At 47.3% G+C, this 21,495-nt stretch overlaps 1 protein-coding gene and 1 non-coding gene across 2 annotated transcripts; both read left to right on the top strand.

Annotated features, from left to right (window-relative positions):
- The first annotated feature begins 660 nt into the window (after positions 1 to 660).
- On the top strand, positions 661 to 20,166 carry LOC110538169 (cyclin-dependent kinase 12). Its single transcript, XM_021624806.3, has 14 exons — positions 661 to 5,250; positions 8,155 to 8,862; positions 9,413 to 9,592; positions 9,813 to 9,952; positions 10,318 to 10,488; positions 10,605 to 10,794; positions 12,761 to 12,817; positions 13,605 to 13,706; positions 14,066 to 14,143; positions 14,924 to 15,040; positions 15,184 to 15,315; positions 15,541 to 15,764; positions 15,960 to 16,403; positions 18,271 to 20,166. The coding sequence occupies exons 1-14, from the start codon at positions 3,983 to 3,985 to the stop codon at positions 18,693 to 18,695; spliced, it is 4,236 nt and encodes a 1,411-aa protein (XP_021480481.3). The 5' UTR covers positions 661 to 3,982; the 3' UTR covers positions 18,696 to 20,166.
- LOC118937922 (small nucleolar RNA SNORA5) lies at positions 9,148 to 9,284 on the top strand. Its single transcript, XR_005035331.1, has one exon. It is a non-coding gene; the product is annotated as a small nucleolar RNA SNORA5 (small nucleolar RNA).
- Positions 20,167 to 21,495: the final 1,329 nt, after the last annotated feature.

Raw genomic sequence — 21,495 nt, 5'->3', positions numbered from 1 at the left:
TTCCCTCTAGTGGTGTGGGGGCTGTGCTTTGGCAAAGTGGGTGGGATTATATCCTTCCTGTTTGGCCCTGTCCGGGGGTGTCCTCGGATGGGGCCACAGTGTCTCCTGACCCCTCCTGTCTCAGCCTCCAGTATTTATGCTGCAGTAGTTTATGTGTCAGTGGGCTAGGGTCAGTTTGTTATATCTGGAGTACTTCTCCGGTCCTATTCGGTGTCCTGTGTGAATTTAAGTGTGCTCTCTCTAATTCTTTCTTTCTCTCTCTCGGAGGACCTGAGCCCTAGGACCATGCCTCAGGACTACCTGACATGATGACTCCTTGCTGTCCCCAGTCCACCTGGCCGTGCTGCTGCTCCAGTTTCAACTGTTCTGCCTTATTATTATTGGACCATGCTGGTCATTTATGAACATTTGAACATCTTGGCCATGTTCTGTTATAATCTCCACCCGGCACAACCAGAAGAGGACTGGCCACCCCACATAGCCTGGCTCCTCTCTAGGTTTCTTCCTAGGTTTTGGCCTTTCTATGGAGTTTTTCCTAGCCACCGTGCTTCTACACCTGCATTGCTTGCTGTTTGGGGTTTTAGGTTGGGTTTCTGTTTGAGATATCAGCTGATGTACGAAGGGCTATATAAATACATTTGATTTGATACTTACTACTTTTTATTTTTCTTTATTTATTTTATTTCACCTTTATTTAACCAGGTAGGCTAGTTGAGAACAACTTCTCATTTGCAACTGCGACCTGGCCAAGATAAAGCATAGCAATTCGACACATACAACAACACAGTTACACATGGAATAAACAACACATAGTCAATAATACAGTAGAACAAAAGAAAACAAAAAGTCTATACACAGTGAGTGCAAATGAGGTAAGATAAAGGCGTTAAAGGCAATAAATAGGCCATGGTGGTGAAGTAATTACAATATAGCAATTAAACACTGGAATGGTAGATGTGAAGAAGATGAATGTGCAAGTAGAGATACTGGGGTGCAAACGAGCAAGATAAATAAATAAATACTGTATGGGGATGAGGTAGGTAGATAGATGGGCTGTTTACAGATGGGCTATGTACAGGTGCAGTGATCTGTGAGCTGCTCTGACAGCTGGTGCTTAAAGCTAGTGAGGGAGATATGAGTCTCCAGCTTCAGAGATTTTTGCAGTTCGTTCCAGTCATTGGCAGCAGCGAACTGGAAGGAAAGATGACCAAAGGATGAATTGGCTTTGGGGGTGACCAGTGAGATATACCTTCTGGAGCGCGTGCTACGAGTGGGTGCTGCTATGGTGACCAGTGAGCTGAGATAAGGCGTGGCTTTACCTAGCAGAGACTTGTAGATAACCTGTACCCGGTGGGTTTGGCGACGAGTATGAAGCGACGGCCAACCAACGAGAGCGTACAGGTCGTAATGGTGGGTAGTGTTTGGAGCTTTGGTGACAAAACGGATGGCACTGTGATAGACTGCATCCAATTTGCTGAGTAGAGTGTTGGAGGCTATTTTGTAAATGACATCGCCAAAGTCAAGGATCGGTAGGATTGTCAGTTTTACAAGGGTATGTTTGGCAGCATGAGTGAAGGGTGCTTTGTTGCAATATAGGAAGCAAATTCTAGATGTAATTTTGGATTGGAGATGCTTAATGTGAGTCTGGAAGGAGAGTTTACAGTCTAACCAGACACCTAGGTATTTGTAGTTGCCCACGTATTCTAAGTCAGAGCCGTCCAGAGTAGTGATGCTGGACGGGAGAGCAGGTGTGGGCAGTGATCGGTTGAATAGCATGCATTTAGTTTAAGTTTTTTGCTATTTTGCAACTATTTAGCATGTTAGCTAACGCAAAGGTCTAAAACCCAAAGGTTGCGTGTTCGAATCTCAAAACCGACAACTTTAGCATTTTAGCTAATTAGCAACTTTGCAACTACTTACTACATTTGGGGCGGCAGGTAGCCTATTGGTTAGAACATTGGGTCAGTAACCGAAAGGTTGCTAGATTGAATCGCAGAGCTGACAAGGTAAAAATCTGTCATTCTGCCTGAACAAGGCAATAAACCCACTGTTCCTAGGCAAATAAGAAAATAAGAATGAGAATGTAAATAAGAATTTGTTCTTAACTGAAGTGCCTAGTTAAATAAAGGTTCAATAAAAAAGAAAATGTTTTAACTACTTTGAAACTACTTAGCATGTTAGCTAACCCTTCCCCTAAACCGTTAACCCCTAGCCTAGCTAACATTAGACACCTAGCTAACATTAGCCACAACAAATTGGAATTCGTAACATATCATACGCATTGCAAAGTCGTAACATATTGTGAGAATTCTAATTTGTAACAAGTTATACGAATTGTAATTCGTAACATATCATAGAAATGGATGATGGACATCCACAAATTAATAAATACCATACTAAATGTAACGTATCATACTTATTGAGTCCAGTTTGGAAATGGAGGTATCTGTTATCTGTCCATTTGGTTCCACATACAATTATGGATAATTTTTATAACACAAGTCTCTGATGGTGAAGACCGGTCTACGATAACATTAGTGTTGAAAAAATAAGTTAGTAGTAACGCCAATGTTAAATAAATAATATAAACTGTCTAATGTTGAGCACTGCGCTGATTTATTATGGAGCTAAATTAAATAATTATTGAATGTGCGGATACCTCATGGAAGCAATAGTTGGTCTCTGGTTGCCATTTGTGTGATTGTTGGTGTGACACCACTGAGTGATGTGGTTTTTGAGGTGACACCACTGACTAATAAAAATGCATTTGTTTTAAGTCGGTTAGTGTCAGTTTGCTATGTTTTAGGACAGAGAGGTCTCAATATCTGTGCTTACACATCATACATAGCTAGCTGTTTCTCTTTGGTCGGCAGCAGAGGGCTATGGCCACTTTCTGTTCAATTTCTCAATAAAATGAAGACATTACTCTACCCGTATCGTTTTTGTGTTCCGTATTTTGTTGTCAACTTCTGAAGTTGTTTACATTATTTACAAGCTAGCTAATGTAGTTGGAATATAATAACGTTGACATTCATGGAAAGAAAGTTATATTTAATAGGCCCTCTACAGGTGAAACATTGCGTCTCGCCAAGGGCGGAAGGCGGTGCAGCTCCCTGGATAGAGCTTTGGGATAGGCTGTTGCTGAGCTACCATGAAGAATGACAGCCGTCGAGACTTCCGGTTCTAGTCATAGGGCGATAACGATAGGAGCGCAGTTGCAGAATTTATAACAGGAGCCACAATGGCGGTTGTCGTCTCTTGAAAGGGCTGTGGATGTTATTAAATCCACTATCATCGCCCTAAAGATAGGCCTGGTTGATTCCCAGAGCCATTAAAAATAAACTGGAACATCTACTGCACATGAAAATACTATAATTTCTGATCAATATCAAATTAACAAGAGATAAAAATTATATTAAAAGGGACCATGTAAACAGTACCAACCGGGTCAAGTTTTCATTTTGTTCGAGAAACAACATCGGCTGTTAATGACGGCTAACTGTTTGTTTATTGAACTACAAAACCGTAAATCTAAGGAACAATAACCCTAAACTAAGCTTGGCACCGGACAAGGGAAGCTAAAAGAAAAGGGACTTATTTTTTTCTTTCGTTTTTTACCAAACAGCATGCTAGCTACACAGAGCTAGCTAGCCAAATAGAAACGGAGAAGAGCGCACAATGCTCCGATTTATTGTTTGGGCCTTTTCAGCCAGTTTCTCTAACTAGCTAAACGCACAGGCCTTAATTTTAGTGGCGTTTTTTGGCACTAGCAACCTTGATTTTTCTGCTTTGACAAACCATGCTGCCGAACGACTTGGATAATGCGTGAGGACTAAACCTGGGCAGACTATTTTCTATTTGTCGGCTTGCTTAGAACACTGGATCTCATTTTACCGGATTTCGGAGTACTACTCTCCCGTTAATGTATTATCTCGGCTACAGAGGCCCACGCTCGGGAGAGGTTCCGCCGCTGACGTGAGGAATGCCTGGGTCGGATAGACACCATGGGACCAAGAGGAAGCCGGAATCCAACAGTAGCATTGCCCTGCCGCCCCAAACAACGAGTGGTAACAGCGGGCCACACCAGCCCCTGGTCCTGCCTCATACCTCTGCGGGCAACATGACGAGCAAGGACGGTAACCTTCAGTCAAAGTCGTCAGTGCCATCTTCTTCCAAGCGCAAACGGCATAAATCAGCCAAACATGGACGTGAGTCCGAGGTGGCTCAGGGCCCTGGTTTTTCTGCCCTCACCTCCACAGCGCCTCCTTCCGTTAGCGCCGTGAAGCCGCTGGTAGAATATGACGACATAAGTTCCGATTCGGATACTTTTTCGGATCCGCCTGCTGAAAGAGGGTCTGGGGATCGGTTAGAACCTGTCCCAGATTATAGTAAAGGGGATGGGGCCGGGGCTGTTGGTAGAGATGGTCGGGAACATAAGCACCGACACTCTCGCAAAAAGTCGAAGGATCCCAACAAAGTTAGAGACACTGGGGAAGGGGGTCAGAGTACCAAGAAAAAAAGCAGCAAAGACCGTGAGAGAGGGAGCTCTGGGAAAGTCAAGGAGAAGGTGGCCTCCCTGTCCTCTGTAGCATCCCTGTCCTCCGGGTCACGACGTCAGGGTCAGCTGGAGGCTGACTTGGGGCCAAAGCGTGGAGAGTTGCCCCCTTCCTCCCAGGCCCAAACTGCAGCCAGTGTGGGAAGCACCACATCCTCCTCCTCGTCATCTCGCAGCAAGGAGGGTGGTCACTCCGGGAAGTCTCGCAAGGATAAGCCACAGAAGACAGAGGGACGGGAGGGGCGTGAGGGTCGGGGGGATGCAACCGCCAGCCAGAGCACCTCTGCCTCTCAGAAGGTCCGGACGGAGAGGAGCCAACGCAAGTCCTCAAAGAGCCACAAGTCCAGCCCTAGGGGCAAGGGGCAGCCTTCCTCGAGCAGGGGGAGCCCTCGCCGGAAGGTAACAGCCCCTACACAGTCCCCCAGCCCCCCAAGGAGAGGGGGTAATGGAAGCCCCATGGTCGGTGGTTACAGCCAGGAGGTGGACAGCTACCACCACCAGAGACGCAGGCCGGCCCCACAGAGCCCCAGCCCCTACAGGGAGATGTCCAGGCGGAGCAGGCAGAGGTCGGACAGCCCCTACGCCAGCAGGCAGAGGTCTTCCAGCTATGAGCGAGACGACAGCCCCTACTCCAGGAGACGCTCCATCAGTCCCTATGGTAATCGCAGGTCCTCCAGCGCTAGCCCTGTGTCCCGGTGAGTATTCTAGCTTGGCCCAGGCACCTTCCATTCAGCCTGCCTCATATTAACATTTATGCTAGTAGTGTAATACGTACCAAATCGCACTCTATTCCCTTTATTCAGCACTACTTTTGACCAGGCCCCATGAGACTGGTCAAAAGTAGTGGACTACAACGGGAATATGGTGTCATTTGAGACACAAACATGTAACATCTAACATGTAGCTATGGACTACTACTAGCCACCCAATCTGTTGGTTATTCACTCACTGTATGCATGGCATGCACCTCCACACACATAGGCATATTCACCAGTGCTGTCTAACACACACGTGGATTCTCACAAATGCCCAAGGTGCTTTTTTAGAAGGTCCACTCTGACTGTTTCTACTGTTTGTTTTCTACCCCCTTTTGTTTGTGTTCTAAAGAAGTGCTTGTACTGTGTGTTTGATAAAGTTGCAATATGTAACTTTTTGGGCGACCTGACCAAATTCACATAGACATGTGAGTTATAGATCTGTCATTCTCATTGAAAGTAAGTTTAAGAAGCAGTAGATCTGTTCAATATGCACTATTTCTATGCTTCTTTTTAAGTTTGGTTTTTGCGTCTTTTACTTTCGGTTTAGTACACTAGCTTCAAACAGCTGAAAATACATATTTTGGGTTATAGACAATATTTCACAGCGAGTTTAGTTGGTACAATGATGCATTGCTTGTTTTGTAACAAACTGAAATTAGGAGAACTATTATAATTTTTGCAAGCAGGAAATGGTGGAGATATTTCTGCATATTGTACCTTTTTTAAATCGTAAGTGGTTGAGACAGTGCGTTAGACAGCTGAGGATTGAGCCATGGGTAACAGACGGTACCTGTAGCTTCCTCTCCTGTGCTCCTAGCCTCAGGGTGTTGGAAAGGGAATGGCTAGGCCAGGTTGCAATGTCCTGCACGGGCTACTTAAAACTATGGTCAGGGAAGAGACATTGATTCTATGTTCAGATGTGTCTGTGTGACACGCAGGGCTGTTTCTGCCAGGGAGTTATTGCCTCTTGCCATGTGGTGTAGAGGGGGAAGGGAAACCTATGGAAGTCAGGAAAGGCATCACATTGGGCTCAGACAGGCAAGGCCTGTATGCTCCAGTCTAGGGAAACCCTATGAGGAGCTGTGGTCTTTGGAGCAGGAGAGGGCATGGGTTGGGGGATAGGCTACACTAGCCAGGGTGATGTTAGCTCTCCAGGAACAGGGTTGGAGAGCCTTGGGCTGGCTGTTGACATTCAGCCATTTTTATTTTGTGTTGCATCAGTGAGTGGACCTTGAGCTTCTGTTGGTGGGAGGTGGCATAGCTGTATGATAAAACTAGGCCCTCCATAGTGATTGTTAAAAGTGTCTGCAAAATCTCTGCTGTCAGTAGACTCCATTGAAAAATGCTGGTGAATTATTTTGGTGTAGTCTTTTTATTTCATTTTCTGTTATTTAACCTTTATTTAACTAGGCAAGTCAGTTAAGAACAAATTATTATTTACAATGACGGCCTACCCCAGCCAAACCCTAACCCGGACGACACTGGGCCAATTGTGCGCCGCCCTATGGGACTCCCAATCACGGCCGGTTGTGATACAGCCTGGAATCGAACCAGGGTCCGTAGTGACGCCTCTAGCACTGAGATGCAGTGCCTTAGACCACCGCGCCACTCGGGTGCCATTTAAGCATGTAGCTAACTGTAGGCTATTTGTTTAGTCTAGCTAATTAACTTCAATGTCCCAGTTATTAACTTACAAAAATCACATTTTAGATTTAGTTTGTAGACTTTTATAAGTTTTCATGCTCAGGGACATATTCACTTGCTACTAGTTATTTTTTTCCCTAACCTTCAAACAAATGATGGAATCGGAATGTTGTCTCCACAATTTAAGGGATACTTAATGATTTTCGTCAGTGCCATCTTCTTCCAAGCGCCCTTTATGAGGCCGTCATTGTAAATAAGAATTTGTTCTTAACTGATTTGCCTAGTAAAATTTAAAAAATCATCTACTTCCCCAGAGTCAGATCAACTTGTGGATACCATTTTTATGTCTGCATGCAGTTTGAAGAATGTTGCCAACTAGTGCCAGCAGAATTGCTAACTAGTTAGCATTGTCTCGCAAAACTACCTCTTAACTTCTTTCATACTGGACACAAAGATAAAAATGGTATAGATGAGTTTATCTCACTCTGCCAAAATCCCAAAGTGTAATGGTTATCAAAAGTAGGTATCGTGATGAGGTGTTTTGAATTTATGTCCCTGAGCTATTTGGCCTAATGCCAGAGGAATGTTGAGGTTAACCCACAAGACATTAGACTTCTGGGGGACGTTTGTACACACATTGCTTTAGTCTGAATTTAAAGTAGCCAAAGGTTGTCCCCATGACTGACCTAATTGTATGTTTGTATGCTGACTAAGGGAATGGGAAGTGTAACTTCTATGGAAGGAGACATAACTCCTATGTGTAAACGCAGTCAGTGTGCTATCTTAGCAAATAGCGCTACCTCTCTGAACTTGCCTCTAACTGAGCTTGGACCAGGGTCCTGCCTCGCCAACACACGTGAGCGCCAGTTGACCACTTACGAACCAGTTGAGTGACAGAAAAGGATCCAATTCGATAGCACAATTGGTGAAATGTCAAGCTAGCTGTGGAGTGAGCTTGCCGCATGGCCTTATCTCATTATATAAACATAACACACGTTCCGTAGTTATCAATTGCAGTGACGTGCCATTTGTTGTTTTTATTAACACCTTAATACACAAGTGCACAATGCCCCAGTAATGTCAAATGGCCTCCCTTCTAGTTCCTCTTTCTTGGTGCTCACTCCCAACTTAGAGAGAGAACTTGCAGCTGAACAAGGAATTCTTGTTTTCCTAACATCTTCCCTCCTCTCTCTCCAGGCGCTCAGTTCGCTCCCGGAGTCGTTCGCCGCCTTTCTCCTCTTCCCGTCGCTCCTCCTCTCGCTCTCGCAACAAGAAGCATTCGTCCTCTGCCGGGGGGGGCGGGTCTCACAGCAGCCGGCCCACCAGCCGCTCCCCACCCTCTTCCCGCCTGCCACTTAACTCCAGCCTGGGGGCGGAGCTTAGCCGGAGGAAGAAGGAGCGCCAGGCTGCGGTGGCTGCAGCTCGTCCCCCCTCCCCTCCACCTTCCTCACGCAAGACCAAAGGGTCCACCTCACGCCCCCCTAAAGCTGAGCCCGAGAGAGTACCTGAGAGAGACTCTGTCCAAGCCACGGACCTCCAGCCTCCACCCATTGCACCCCAGCCCCAGGACACTCTTGTTGGTGAAGAACACGGCTCTGCATCTCCACCCTCCATCTTCTCATCTCCTGCTCCCCCTCTGCCCCCCGGTCAAACGACCCCACTACCTCCACCTCCTCTGCCCTCCACCCCTGTTGCCCAACTTCAGCCACCTACACCCCAGGGCCAGACTGAGTCCAGCCTCGCACCCTCCACAGCCCTCTCCTCCTCCTCATTGTCGTCTCCCCAGTCCAAATCTCCTGCCCCCATGCCCACACGCAGCCCTGCCCGTTTGACACCCATCCACAAGACCTCCACTCTGCCCCCCCTGCCTTTACCACCCATGCTAGTGGGAGACTGCCAGGACAGGTAAGCCATGAAACGCGCATACACACACACCTCTCCTCTCCCCAGTTCTGTTGCTTGGCAAACGTGTAGCCATCAACAGAACAGTCATTAGGTCTTTACTGTAGGCTCAGGTTTCACCCAACAGTCAGTCTCTCTGAAACACACACCTGCCTGCAGTACAGTACTGGAATTCTGAACAGACTAACTGAATGCTCTGTAGGCGATGCTTTAGCTGCCATTAGATCACAAGTATGTCAAGTAGTAAAAACAGGCCTACAGGGGACTTAAAAATGATCACTAACTCCTTGCAGCCTTGTCAAATTCAGTGCTTCCTCTACAATGGACTGCACTGGCCAAAATGGCTGCCAAAGTGAAACTGTATTTCATGGGCCCCACATCCCTTTGTCATGGTAGTTTGGGATACATTTGTGTTACAGACATATAAGGAAAAGAAAATCCAAACTCACTAGAGAAGCGATGATGCGGTGGAGTCATGACATGCTCTTTTTCTCTCCTTCCTTCTTTACCTTTGATCTCTCGCTCTCACTTTTCCTCTCTCTCCCTCCATCAGTCCGAAGAAGTCCACTCCTCCTCAGAGGTCTTCCAGGAAGGAGAAAGAGGTGCGGAATCGGCCGTCTCTGATCGACCTCCCGCTGCCCCCCACGCTGGCCGGAGGAGAGCCCTCGCCCCCTCAGTCCCCCGTCTACAGAGCTCCACCTCCGCCCCAGTCCGCTCTCAAGAAGAGACCAAAGTGAGTCCCTATCTGCTCAACCGAACCCACCCTTCTTATCAATCCCCCCTAACCACCTATCTACACTCCTCTTTTCCACAGCCCTCCTCTCCCATCGCAGCCTATTTCCTTTCAACAAAAATAAAAAATAAGCATAAGATGGTACAAAGTTATCATCAAGGGCTTATTCCGCGAGGTAAAACATTTCCTAATAGCAAGTCTCCTCGGCTCTCCTGTCTAGGTTTTGCTGTCCACGCTATGGCGAACGCAAACAGACACAGAGCGACTGGGGCAAACGCTGCGTGGACAAGTTTGACATCATCGGCATTATCGGGGAGGGCACCTACGGCCAGGTGTACAAGGCCAAGGACAAAGACACCGGTGAGAGCCCCGTGTGCCGCCCTTTCACTGTGTTTGGTTGTTCTTGAGAGCGGCACAAATGATCACCGCGCCTGCGGTATGTGTGTATGCTATGGGGTGTTGTGACTGATCTCGCCTCCCCATGTCCCCTTTGCTCTAGCCTCTCTGTGTGTGTCTTTCAGAGGAGTTTGAAATTAAGCAGGAGACACATTTCCATTGGGCGTCTGTGTACATTGGGCAAATGTGTGTTATTTAGCACATTTATTAAACTTTTGATCTGGACAATCAACAGAGTTGGAACCATAAAGCAGACATTTTCATCCCACCCCCTACAGTGGACAATGACGTAATCTGTAATGTTCATGTTGTTCCACCTGCCCTCCAAGGTGAGCTGGTGGCTCTGAAGAAGGTGCGTCTAGACAATGAGAAGGAGGGCTTCCCCATCACGGCCATCCGAGAGATCAAGATCCTCCGCCAGCTCAACCACCGCAGCGTGGTCAACATGAAGGAGATCGTCACAGACAAACAGGACGCACTGGACTTCAAGAAGGACAAAGGTGTGTGGAAAGGGTGTGTGTGTGTGTGTGTGTGTGGGGGGGGTTTGTGCTTGGTGTATGTCTGTGCCTGTATGCGTGTGAATGCACATCCTCCTTACCCCTGCCTGTCCCGTCAGGTGCCTTCTACCTGGTGTTTGAGTACATGGATCATGACCTGATGGGTCTGCTGGAGTCGGGGCTGTGTCAGTTCTCCCAGGAACACGTGAGGAGCTTCATGAGACAGCTGATGGAGGGCCTGGACTACTGCCACAAGAAGAACTTCCTGCACAGAGACATCAAGTGCTCCAACATACTGCTCAACAACAGGTACTAGTGTAGCATGGTAATGTCACTGTACCAAAACGTCATGATACTTATGATACCAACATTTTAACATACTGTAGTAGAGTTTCGTATGATACTACTGAATCTTTCGGCCCTACCGATCTAAAGAACCTGCCAGTGCCTGTTAAAAAATGTTTATAAAGTCAGTTGAATTGAAGCATCAGCCACTGGTCTCTTGTTTGCACAGGTCCAATGCCACTTCACTTTCATGCTCATATCACGAATGGCAGCTATAATCAGCCAGCCTCATCCCCTGCCAGCCCTCACTCACCTGCTTCTCTCAGCATCCCCTCCCAGCCCTCACTCACCTGCTTCTCTCAGCATCCCCTGCCAGCCCTCACTCACCTGCTTCTCTCAGCATACCCTCCCAGCCCTCACTCACCTGCTTCTCTCAGCATCCCCTGCCAGCCCTCACTCACCTGCTTCTCTCAGCATACCCTCCCAGCCCTCACTCACCTGCTTCTCTCAGCATCCCCTGCCAGCCCTCACTCACCTGCTTCTCTCAGCATCCCCTGCCAGCCCTCACTCACCTGCTTCTCTCAGCATCCCCTCCCAGCCCTCACTCACCTGCTTCTCTCAGCATCCCCTGCCAGCCCTCACTCACCTGCTTCTCTCAGCATCCCCTCCCAGCCCTCACTCACCTGCTTCTCTCAGCATACCCTCCCAGCCCTCACTCACCTGCTTCTCTCAGCATCCCCTCCCAGCCCTCACTCACCTGCTTCTCTCAGCATCCCCTCCCAGCCCTCACTCACCTGCTTCTCTCAGCATCCCCTCCCAGCCCTCACTCACCTGCTTCTCTCAGCATCCCCTCCCAGCCCTCACTCACCTGCTTCTCTCAGCATCCCCTCTTCATGTACATCTATTCCTCCATTAGTTTTTTAAATATAATTTATCCGTGATGGCGAGTGGGGGTGCAGACCCTGATAAGTCTCCTGTTAGATTTGTACATTTTGTTACATTGGAGCAGCGCACAGTTCGAGCAATGTTGATACATTGTATAATTTCATCGCCTGTTCTAACCAAGAACACAGGCCAGTCTGAGGGGACTTTGCAAGTTCACTGTCACACAGCCCCTGAATGTCAGAGGGGGGAAATGGACAAGGGTCTGCTACTCATGAGATGTGCTTCAAAGCTAGATTCATATATGCCTAATGTAAGCCTAAACTATATAAAAAATATATATTTCTCTAAATTCAAAATTCTGTTTGGTTCCTAACGTTTTAAAAGTTGGGAGCAGTGTGTGTGTTTGTGGGAGAGAGAGAGGTGTGTGTGAGAGGGAGACTGAGAGAGCGTGTGGGGGGGGGGTGTGTCTGTGTTAACTGAAGAGAAAGGTGTCGTGCAGTGTTTTTCCCCTTACTGCTACAATAAAATAAAAAAAAACATTTTATTTTACCTTTATTTAACTAGGCAGGTCAGTTAAGAACAAGTTCTTATTTTCAATGATGGTCTAGGAACAGTGGGTTAACTGTTCAGCCTCGCGCTTCAACGCTCTTAGTTGTCGTGGAAATTGACCCACTACTGCTGTTTACTTTGTGCATCTACGTCATCTCGCTGAGTCTACCTTTTAATGTAAGCAGTTCCCCAAGGAGGGAAAAGCATAGCTTTGCCGGTCCCTGCTATAAACAATTGACACACTAACCTAGAATGTTATGGTAATGGCAACGGTAGTAGTTTGTGTGGTTTGAGTAGTGAGCACAGGGAGTTGTTTGAAATGATTGTTGTCGCTATAGTAGGATTGGGATTTCCCTTTTGATTGGTCCTGTTGTCAATGTGCAACGTTCTACCATGGGAATTCAAATGCTCTTTCCTCTGCCTCGCTGTTGTGATTTGAATTATTCACTTCTGTAGTTAGGGTTGTGTAAGGTAACAGCTGTAGAATGTAATACGTTGTCTTGTTATGGAGTTTGATTCTCTGTCTCTAACTTCTTTTATCTCTCTCCTTGTGCAGTGGTCAGATCAAACTGGCTGACTTTGGTTTGGCCCGCCTCTACAACTCAGAGGAAAGGTGAGACTTGGATTTCTTGCTTTGGCGCAACGATGACATCATCATAAAGTCAGAGGTCCTTCCTGCTCCTGGTTCAGTCCTTTTAAACTGTGACCCTCACACGGGCCTTTTCTCATTTAGGAAAAATCCCGTCCTTCACCCTCTCCTATGTCCTCTCTCTTCTGTGACCCGGAAACCGATAAGTGGTCAAGGAAATGTCAATTTGTTAGTAGGTGACCGGAACAGTCCTTCCTTGATGGCCACCTTTCATGAGGATTGTCATGTGTATCCTACCGGAGTCCTTCACGGAAGAGTTTTGATATCTGCCACACCCCCTTTGAATCCGCTTTTGTTTTTTTGGAGGAGAAAAGCATGCACACAAACAATATGCTGCTTATCGTTTTATCTATATCTATTTTTATCACGTTACTCATTTGGGATCCACCCCTGTAAACCTAATTTGCCCGATGATCCGCGAGTGGAGGAGTCTCATTTCATACAAGCACATTTACATCCACGTTCCCTCGCCTCTCCTCGATTACCTTTTTCAAAAGAAGGCGAGAGAGGACGTGGGAGTTGAGCAAATCCAAATGAGAAAAGGCCTCTTGTTGCCATTGTGGTCTGAATGAAAACATCTATCTATTCCAGTGAATCCCCACTAGGTGGTGCTGTGTCCTGTATAAAGAGGTTCTGCCTCCATCAGCCCATTGTTGAGAGATTAATTATGGGTGTTTGGGCACTGGAGAGCATAGTAAAGGTACTGTATCTGTGTGTTATATCTGAATGTCCCCTTCCCTGCTCCCTCCAGTCGACCCTACACTAATAAAGTAATCACGCTATGGTACCGCCCCCCTGAGCTCCTCCTGGGAGAGGAGAGGTACTCTCCAGCCATCGACGTCTGGAGCTGCGGGTTAGTACACACTCACCTTGCCCACACACACTCACCCACACATGGATTCTGTACATGCCCAAGAACACTCATTCCCTGTGCAGGTTTATTGGTGCACAAACATTTCATTCACACATATATTCTCCAATCGAACAAGCTCTACGTAGGAGAACAGATTGTACTTACCTTATTTTTTCACATGGTGTCACCATAAAACTGCTATATCATTTTGACTGACGTAGTCAGTAAACCTGATTATTGGCAGATAATTATCACTCTTAACAAATCCTAACTCAAGATTTGTGAATGCTTTTTAAAAATTGTTATATATATATATATATGTGAGTGGCCAACATTGTCCACTGACTGTTTGTGCACAGGTGTATTCTGGGAGAACTGTTCACCAAGAAGCCCATCTTCCAGGCCAATCAGGAGCTGCTGCAGTTAGAGTTGATCAGGTATGCTGCTATTGCCCCCTGCTGCCTGGAAGACTGCATCTCCACATTACAATCCTGTCTGACATGGCAATCTATTTCTTATATAGCAGCCATACTCAACAGGCAGACCGCAGTCCAGACCCAGAATGGGGTCAATACGGACCGCGGGTCCTGACTTTCTTGTTTTTGGAACTAGGGCTTTCAACCTACTGCGTTTGAGTGCAATTTCTACATTTGGAAGTGCATGGGCAGGTTCCCTCTTATGTCATTCACTGACAGATCTTAAAGAGCTGTTTTTAACTTGTCAGAAATGTCCAGTTGATGTCCGCTAAATAGGTAAGGTGACCAGCTACTTAAATCTTGTAGTTATCATGGCCAAATGATGTGCCCAGGGGTCTCGACCCACATTGGTCCCCCATTTGAGATTTTGTTGAGTCACTCGGGTATCATTTGAACAAAACAGAAAAGGCAAAATGAGTAGAATTGCAGGCAATTAGCTTATTAAAAGTATGTTCTCTCATACAAGAGGGGAGTGAACCATTTTGGGTCATACGGGTTGCGAGGTTGGGGGTTGTTACTACGGTGATAAATGACTTCCCATCCGGACCTTTGCCGCCTTGGATATTTGTGTGACTGGACCTTCTCAAATAGGAGTTCAATACCCCTGCTATATATTGCACTACTTTTGAACAGAGCTCTAAGGGCCTTGGTCAAAAGCATTGCACTATATAGGGAATGGGGTGCCATCTGGGATAGGGCCCATGTTTACCACAGCTCTAACTCTCTCCCTCTCTGTCTCAGTCGTCTGTGTGGGAGCCCGTGTCCCGCTGCCTGGCCTGACGTCATCAAGCTGCCCTACTTCAACACCATGAAGCCCAAGAAACAGTACCGCCGACGGCTACGCGAGGAGTTTGCCTTGTACGCAACATGACATACATACACACCATGGGATTTTCTTGTCCTTTCATCAATCTGATTGTTGTGGCAGTACATCAGTTGTCGATGCTATTTGTTTGACTTGCGCTCTCAAAGTTGTCTCTCTCTCTCGCACTCTCTGTCAGTCTGCCTGCTCAGGCCCTGGACCTGCTGGACCGCATGCTGACCCTTGACCCTGCGCGGCGCTGCACGGCCGAACAGGCCCTCAATAGTGACTTCCTGTGTAATGTGGAGCCCAGCAAGATGTCCCCGCCCAAGTGAGGACCTCGTCTTTGCACTTTCCTTTCCTGGGCCCATTACATCTAGAGAACAACCTCTAACTATCCAACACCATACTCCCAACACCCCTATTGCTTTCTTTCTGTCACACCAACACCCCTCTCGATTTCTTTCCCATACACCTAACTTTGCCTCTCTTTCTGTTTCTCTCCCTCATGCTTTCATCACCCCTTTTTTGCTTCTGTCTCTCTCTCTCTCTCCAGTCTCCCTCACTGGCAGGACTGCCACGAGCTGTGGAGTAAGAAACGGAGGCGCCAGCGTCAGAGCGGGCAGCCCGAGGATGTGCCTGTGCCCAAAGTGCCCCGTAAGGACCCCTCAGGGGCTTCCAGTGGAGAGAACAGCCGGCCCCAAGCCAGCCCAGCTGGAGCCCCGCCCCCTCCGCCCGGAAGACCACCCTCCTCAGCCATCTCAGCCAATGAGCTAGCAGGTCAGGCCGACACAGTAGTCACAGTTCGCTACGATAGAAGAACAAACCCTTATCCAAATGTCTCCTTGGTTAGATAGTGGCTGCACAGGCAGATGAGGGTTGTTGAAAGTCTATAATGTGAACACATGTTGTCTCCATACACTCTCAGCAGGCTGCTGTCTACAGTATGTGTGACCATTGTCTCTCTCCCATCAGGCCTGGGTGCTGCGGCGGAGCAGCTGAACCAGACAGAGCTGGCTGTACTGTTGAACCTGCTGCAGAGACAGACAGACCTCAGCCTGCCTCAGATGGCCCAGCTCCTCAACGTCTCCTCCAACCCAGAGAGCCAGCAGCAGCTAGAGACCCTTAGCCAGTCCCTGTCTGCCCTGACCGAGGCCTCCCATCACCGGGGGGCCTCAGAGGATCAGGGTCCGGCTAGGTCCCAGCCCCCCGAACCTCCCCCAGAGCCTCAGGAGCCCTCCCCGCACCACAGCGAGCCACCCCTCAGCCAGGACGACCAGACCAACCTCCTGGCCCTCCTATTGGGCCAGCTCATTAAGCCGCAGGCCGGGGGGGCTGAGCAAGGCGATGAGAGCAATGGCGTCCAATCAGAGGAGGCTGTGACTCGTGGTTCGTCTGCCTCCACTGCTGATCGCAAGGGCAAGTCTGGGTTCAGTCTCTAGGGGGAGGGGCAGAGAGCACTGGGTCAGGGGGATCTCACAGGGGACTGGTGGACGAGGGGGAGGAGACTGGGCGGAGGGTGACGCCCCGTCATAGCTTCCCTGTCATGGTGCGGATCTTGTCATCAATTATTTTTCTGCTTACCATAAAGCAGTTGTAAATTCCTTTATAAACGAGCTGATGAGATGAAAGATCTTAACTAAATGGCAAATCGGAAGAAAGATTCCACGGTTACTTTAAATATATTTTGAGGAAGATGAGTTTTATGTTGTCTAGACCCACCTCTTCTCAACAACAGTTACACACCCCTACCCACCTTTTGTCTGTCTCACCTGTCTCCCACTTCAAAGGCTACTTTCACCCACTCAGTCACACATAGGTGGAAACATACCATACATGAAGTTGGCAAGTTCTCAAGATGTCTGACCAGGGAGTGGCTTCGGACGGCCCAGGTCACATGGACTGGGCTTTGGGCACAAGGACTTTTGTCATTGGTGTGAATGTAAACTAAGAGAAGGTTTGTAGTTTTACAGCGTTAGAAAGACAATGGTTCACATTGCACTCTTCCCTTTCACTCCTGCCTCTGTCACCCTGTTTTATTTTCCCATTCCCTCTTTCTCTCTCATTTCTCCATTTGTTAAAGCAGGTTTCTTGGATTGTTCTTCCTTCCATAAAAATATATTGATTTAAAACCAGTCTGTAATGTCAACATTTTTATGAAGAAAGTCTAATAAATTATCAAGCAAAAATAAATGTTTTGAACCTTAGACTTCACCTGCATGTCTTTCATTTAACTTTTATTTAAATCACACATTGTACATTTTATTTTTGTGTGTTTTTTACATTAGACCTCGGAAATCATCCAACGCTAGTAAAGCGTTCTCTGTCGACTGTATCCGTAGGCACCCTACTGTAGTCACTTAAAGCAACAACCCTGTTGCCTAGGAAACAACTGTAGCAGCAGTGTTGCCCGGTAGCCATGACAGCAGACTGAGAAGGCATCTCGCTCTGTCTCAGCTTTATGCACCCCCCCCCACCCCCAAACTTCAGGTTTGACCCCTCCCTATCCATAATAACCCATGCTCGTATTGTTGTTGAAATATAACTTGAGTGTCTGTCAGGGTTGAACAAACTCTAAGGTGAGAATCCCCTTCTACTATGTAAAGCGCTTTGGGTGTCTCGAAAAGCGCTATATACGTCCAATCAATTATTATTATTATGAACACCCCCCCCATGTAATGCGTCTTTCTTTTGTTGTTCACATACGTGTGTGTGAATAAATGTTATGTTGATTATTTAGGCCGCCATGAGGTCTTTTGATATTCCATCGTCTCTCAACATTACAACTTGTCTGTCAACATTCAAAAATGTTACTTAAGGATTTTATAACATACCAGTCACCAGGAACCAAGAGGGGAGAAATAACGTAGGTGGCACACCTCCAGACTAATTTAGAGAATGAACATTTATCATAATCACAATTGTGGTATTAAGTAGCAGTATCAACCCATGACAACTACACGTATTACTCGTCCAATTAAAACAGTAGCCTATTGAAAATATTTGTCCAACTGAAACTACTTTGTTGAGTGGATGGTGAGCATCCTGGTAGGAATGGTACATGATCTCCCTCTGCTGGCCAAGGTGGGAAATACAGCTCTACGTTGTCTAGACCCCACTCACAAACACTTACCTGGTTCTCTGGGATGTTTCACTAAAGGGAATTGAATAAAAATGTGTCTGTAGTGTAGATGGCACAAATGTCCAGGTGAAATCTCACTGTAACTGTGTGCTTTGTGTTTCTTGTAAATATCTGATTGACTGTCTTTTCTCTGACTTCCCTCAGACTGTGCAGTCACCAAGCGGAAGCAGCAGATCGGAACAAATCAGGTCCCTCCATCCTCTGAGCGACGTCCCCCCTCTCCGCCTGGCCCTCCACCCTCAGCCCTCCTCCCCCATGGCCAGCAGCAGCCCAGCTCTGAACCCCAGCCCGGGCCCGGTCAGGACATTAGTCCTGCGGTGGCAGCCGCCCTGCTGCAGCTCATTTCCCAGCAGGACCCAGAGGCTGGGGCCCCCCAGCACAGCAGGGACCACTCCCCCGCCGTGGGCACCCCTGTCCGGGGACAGCCACCCCCTGCCTGGACGACTGACTCCCCTAAACCATCTCCTGCCAGAGAGCCTCCTACTAGCATGGAATCTGCTGCCTCTGCTATCCCAGCACAGTTCCCCAAGGACCAGGACCTCCGCTTTGCCCACAGGACCGCTCGCTGATCCTGGGTGGGCCTGTTTAGAGACCTGGGGTACAGTGGGCCGACCTACAGGAACAGGAGCCAGGGACACCTACAGTACTGATAATGATGATACTATAGACCAGTCTCTCTAGGTGGGAACAGAAGAGCAGCTCACCTGAGCAGGTTGTGTATATTGGAAGATGTGAGGTAGATGGCTGCGAGATTGTTAGTCTGGAGGAAAGAGCAGGTCTTTGGGTCAGGATGTTATTGTGAAGATGGACGGTGTCGGGTTTGGCTAAAGGACAAACTAAGCCCCACTCTAGACAGACAGTCTGGGGTTGGGTCGTGGTGAGGTGCTAGACCTGGAGGTGGGACAAACTTCCACACCCTTCAATCACTAACACTGCCCCTCCTGGACCACATGACTTGTTGAAGAAGTTGGATCCTAACGAGTTCCACACATGGAATGTGATCAGCTGTGATTTTCTTTTGTTTAATTTGCAACTCAAATGATTGTTATGTCTACTGCAGTGCCCTCTAATGATGAGGCTATCAGTGGGTTTTGGAGTCTGGTGTCCTCACTCCTCGTCATCTGCAGTTGAATGGGTGGGGGTTGGTGTCTGCTACGTATGACACCGGTGGAACAAAGAACATGTCTGAAATGTAGAGGTGGTTAACTGGGGGGTACAGATGGAAAACACTGGGACTGAGAGTTGGTTAACTACCCAGTCTCATCTCGCTAGCTGGCTCCTGACTTTTGACCTTGTGCCTCCTTTGTGACCTTAACAAACCCTGAATGATCTTTGCCCGCAGGGAAGTGTTGGGTTGTTTCTCTGGAAGGCGCATTAACAAGAGAAGGCATGGCTCAAAATTCATTAGCATACCTTGTGTGTCCTTGGCCAAAGGTACTGTAAAATAAGGTATTGGGTCTCAGTCCTATCTCCCCTTCTTGTCTCTCGCTCAATCCATGTATGTCAGCCTCAGTTAGCTTTCCCATGTAGAAATGAACGTGTTCATTCTCGAACGTTCTCTCTCTAGTAAACAGGTACATGTGCCTCTCTAACCCTAGTACTCCCTCTGCTACACACTGACAGAAAACACAAACTCTGACACTGTCATTAACTGCTCTACTATACTCACTAGTCTTTCATTGACCCTCTGGTCACAGCTAGCAAGCCGGTCGCCCAACCCCGTAGCAACTGGACACCTATAGACCTACACACACCTCTCCAAAGCTTTCCCTGACGATCTCTGATAGCCTTGTTATCTTTTGCCTCCCTGCCTAACTCTGTGCAGCAAATATGTTTTTTGTGTGATTATTTTCTACTTTAAAGACAAAGTTACATGTTAAAAAGATGGTCCATGGTTTTGTTTCCTTTTGTTTTGGGAAGGGAGAAATTGAGAAGAGATCTGACTTTGGGTTTCATGTGACCATGTGACTGTAAGAGATGATATTTTGTAATATGTGTTTTCTCGGTTCAATTTATTAAAGGAAATCATGTGACCAGAAAGTTGTAAAAAGTGATGTGCTTTATTCTCTTGTCATGTACACAGAGTATACCAAACATCAGCTCTGACAAATTGAAAACCCTAGTCATTGGCTACCCCATTAACTGCAGTATTAGACTTAAAACGAATCATCCAGAGATCATACACTGTTTACCAGGGGGCAAGGCTACCGACGTTAAGGCTAATCTGAAGATGGGGCTGGCTAAAACTGGCAGGTATAGAGATATTGTTATCCACGTCGGCACCAACGATGTTAGGATGAAACAGTCAAAGGTCACCAGGCGCAACATACTGTAGCTTCAGCGTGTAAATCAGCTAGAAAGATGTCGGCATCGAGTAATTGTCTCTGGCCCCCTCTTAGTTAGGGGGAGTGATGAGCTCTACAGCAGAGTCTCACAACTCAATCGCTGGTTGAAAACTGTTTTCTGCCCCTCCCAAAATATAGAATTTGTCGATAATTGGCCCTCTTTCTGGGACTCACCCACAAACAGGACCAAGCCTGGCCTGTTGAGGAGTGACGGACTCCATCCTAGCTGAAGGGGTGCTCTCATCTTATCTACCAACATAGACAGGGCTCTAACTCCTCTAGCTCCACAATGAAATAAGGTGCAGGCCAGGCAGCAGGCTGTTAGCCAGTCTGCCAGCTTAGTGGAGTCTGCCACTAGCACAGTCAGTGTCGTCAGCTCAGCTATCCCCATTGAGACTGTGTCTGTGCCTCGACCTAGATTGGGCAAAACTAAACATGGGGGGGGGGGGGGGGGGGGGTTGCCTTAGGAATCTCATTAGAATAAAGACCTCCATTCCTGCCAATATTGAAAGAGATTGTGATATTTCACATCTCAAAATAGGGCTACTTAATGTTAGATCCCTCACTTCAAAGGCAGTTCAAAGTCAATGAACTAATCACTGATCATAATCTTGATGTGATAGTCCTGACTGAAACATGGCTTAAGCCTGATGGATTTACTGTGTTAAATGAGGCCTCACCTCCTGGTTACACTAGTGACCATATCCCCTGTGCATCCCGCAAAGGTGGAGGTGTTGCTGACATTTACGATAGCAAATTTCAATTTACAAAACAAAAAAAAAATGCGTCTTTTGAGCTTCTAGTCATGAAATCTATGCAGCCTACTCAATCACTTTTTATAGCTACTGTTTACAGGCCTCCTGGGCCAAATACAGCGTTCCTCACTGAGTTCCCTGAATTCCTATCGGACCTTGTAGTCATAGCAGATAATATTCTAATTTTTGGTGATTTTAATATTCACATGGAAAAGTCCACAGACCCACTCCAAAAGGCTTTCGGAGCCATCATCAATTCAGTGGGTTTT

This window comes from Oncorhynchus mykiss, chromosome 12 (genome assembly GCF_057628025.1).
Source record: "Oncorhynchus mykiss isolate SJ-2025 chromosome 12, ASM5762802v1, whole genome shotgun sequence".
Classification (NCBI taxonomy): domain Eukaryota; kingdom Metazoa; phylum Chordata; class Actinopteri; order Salmoniformes; family Salmonidae; genus Oncorhynchus; species Oncorhynchus mykiss.
Note: the sequence above shows the minus strand (reverse complement) of the source record. Positions and strands in the feature narration are given on the sequence as shown.

Bases quoted from the DNA above. Each gene is read 5' to 3' on its own strand.
- LOC110538169 (XM_021624806.3), top strand. From the start codon at position 3,983: ATGCCTGGGTCGGATAGACACCATGGGACCAAGAGGAAGCCGGAATCC. The intron at 5,251-8,154 runs GTGAGTATTCTA...CTCTCTCTCCAG, and splicing joins AGCGCTAGCCCTGTGTCCCG to GCGCTCAGTTCGCTCCCGGA. The intron at 15,316-15,540 runs GTGAGGACCTCG...CTCTCTCTCCAG, and splicing joins AGCAAGATGTCCCCGCCCAA to TCTCCCTCACTGGCAGGACT.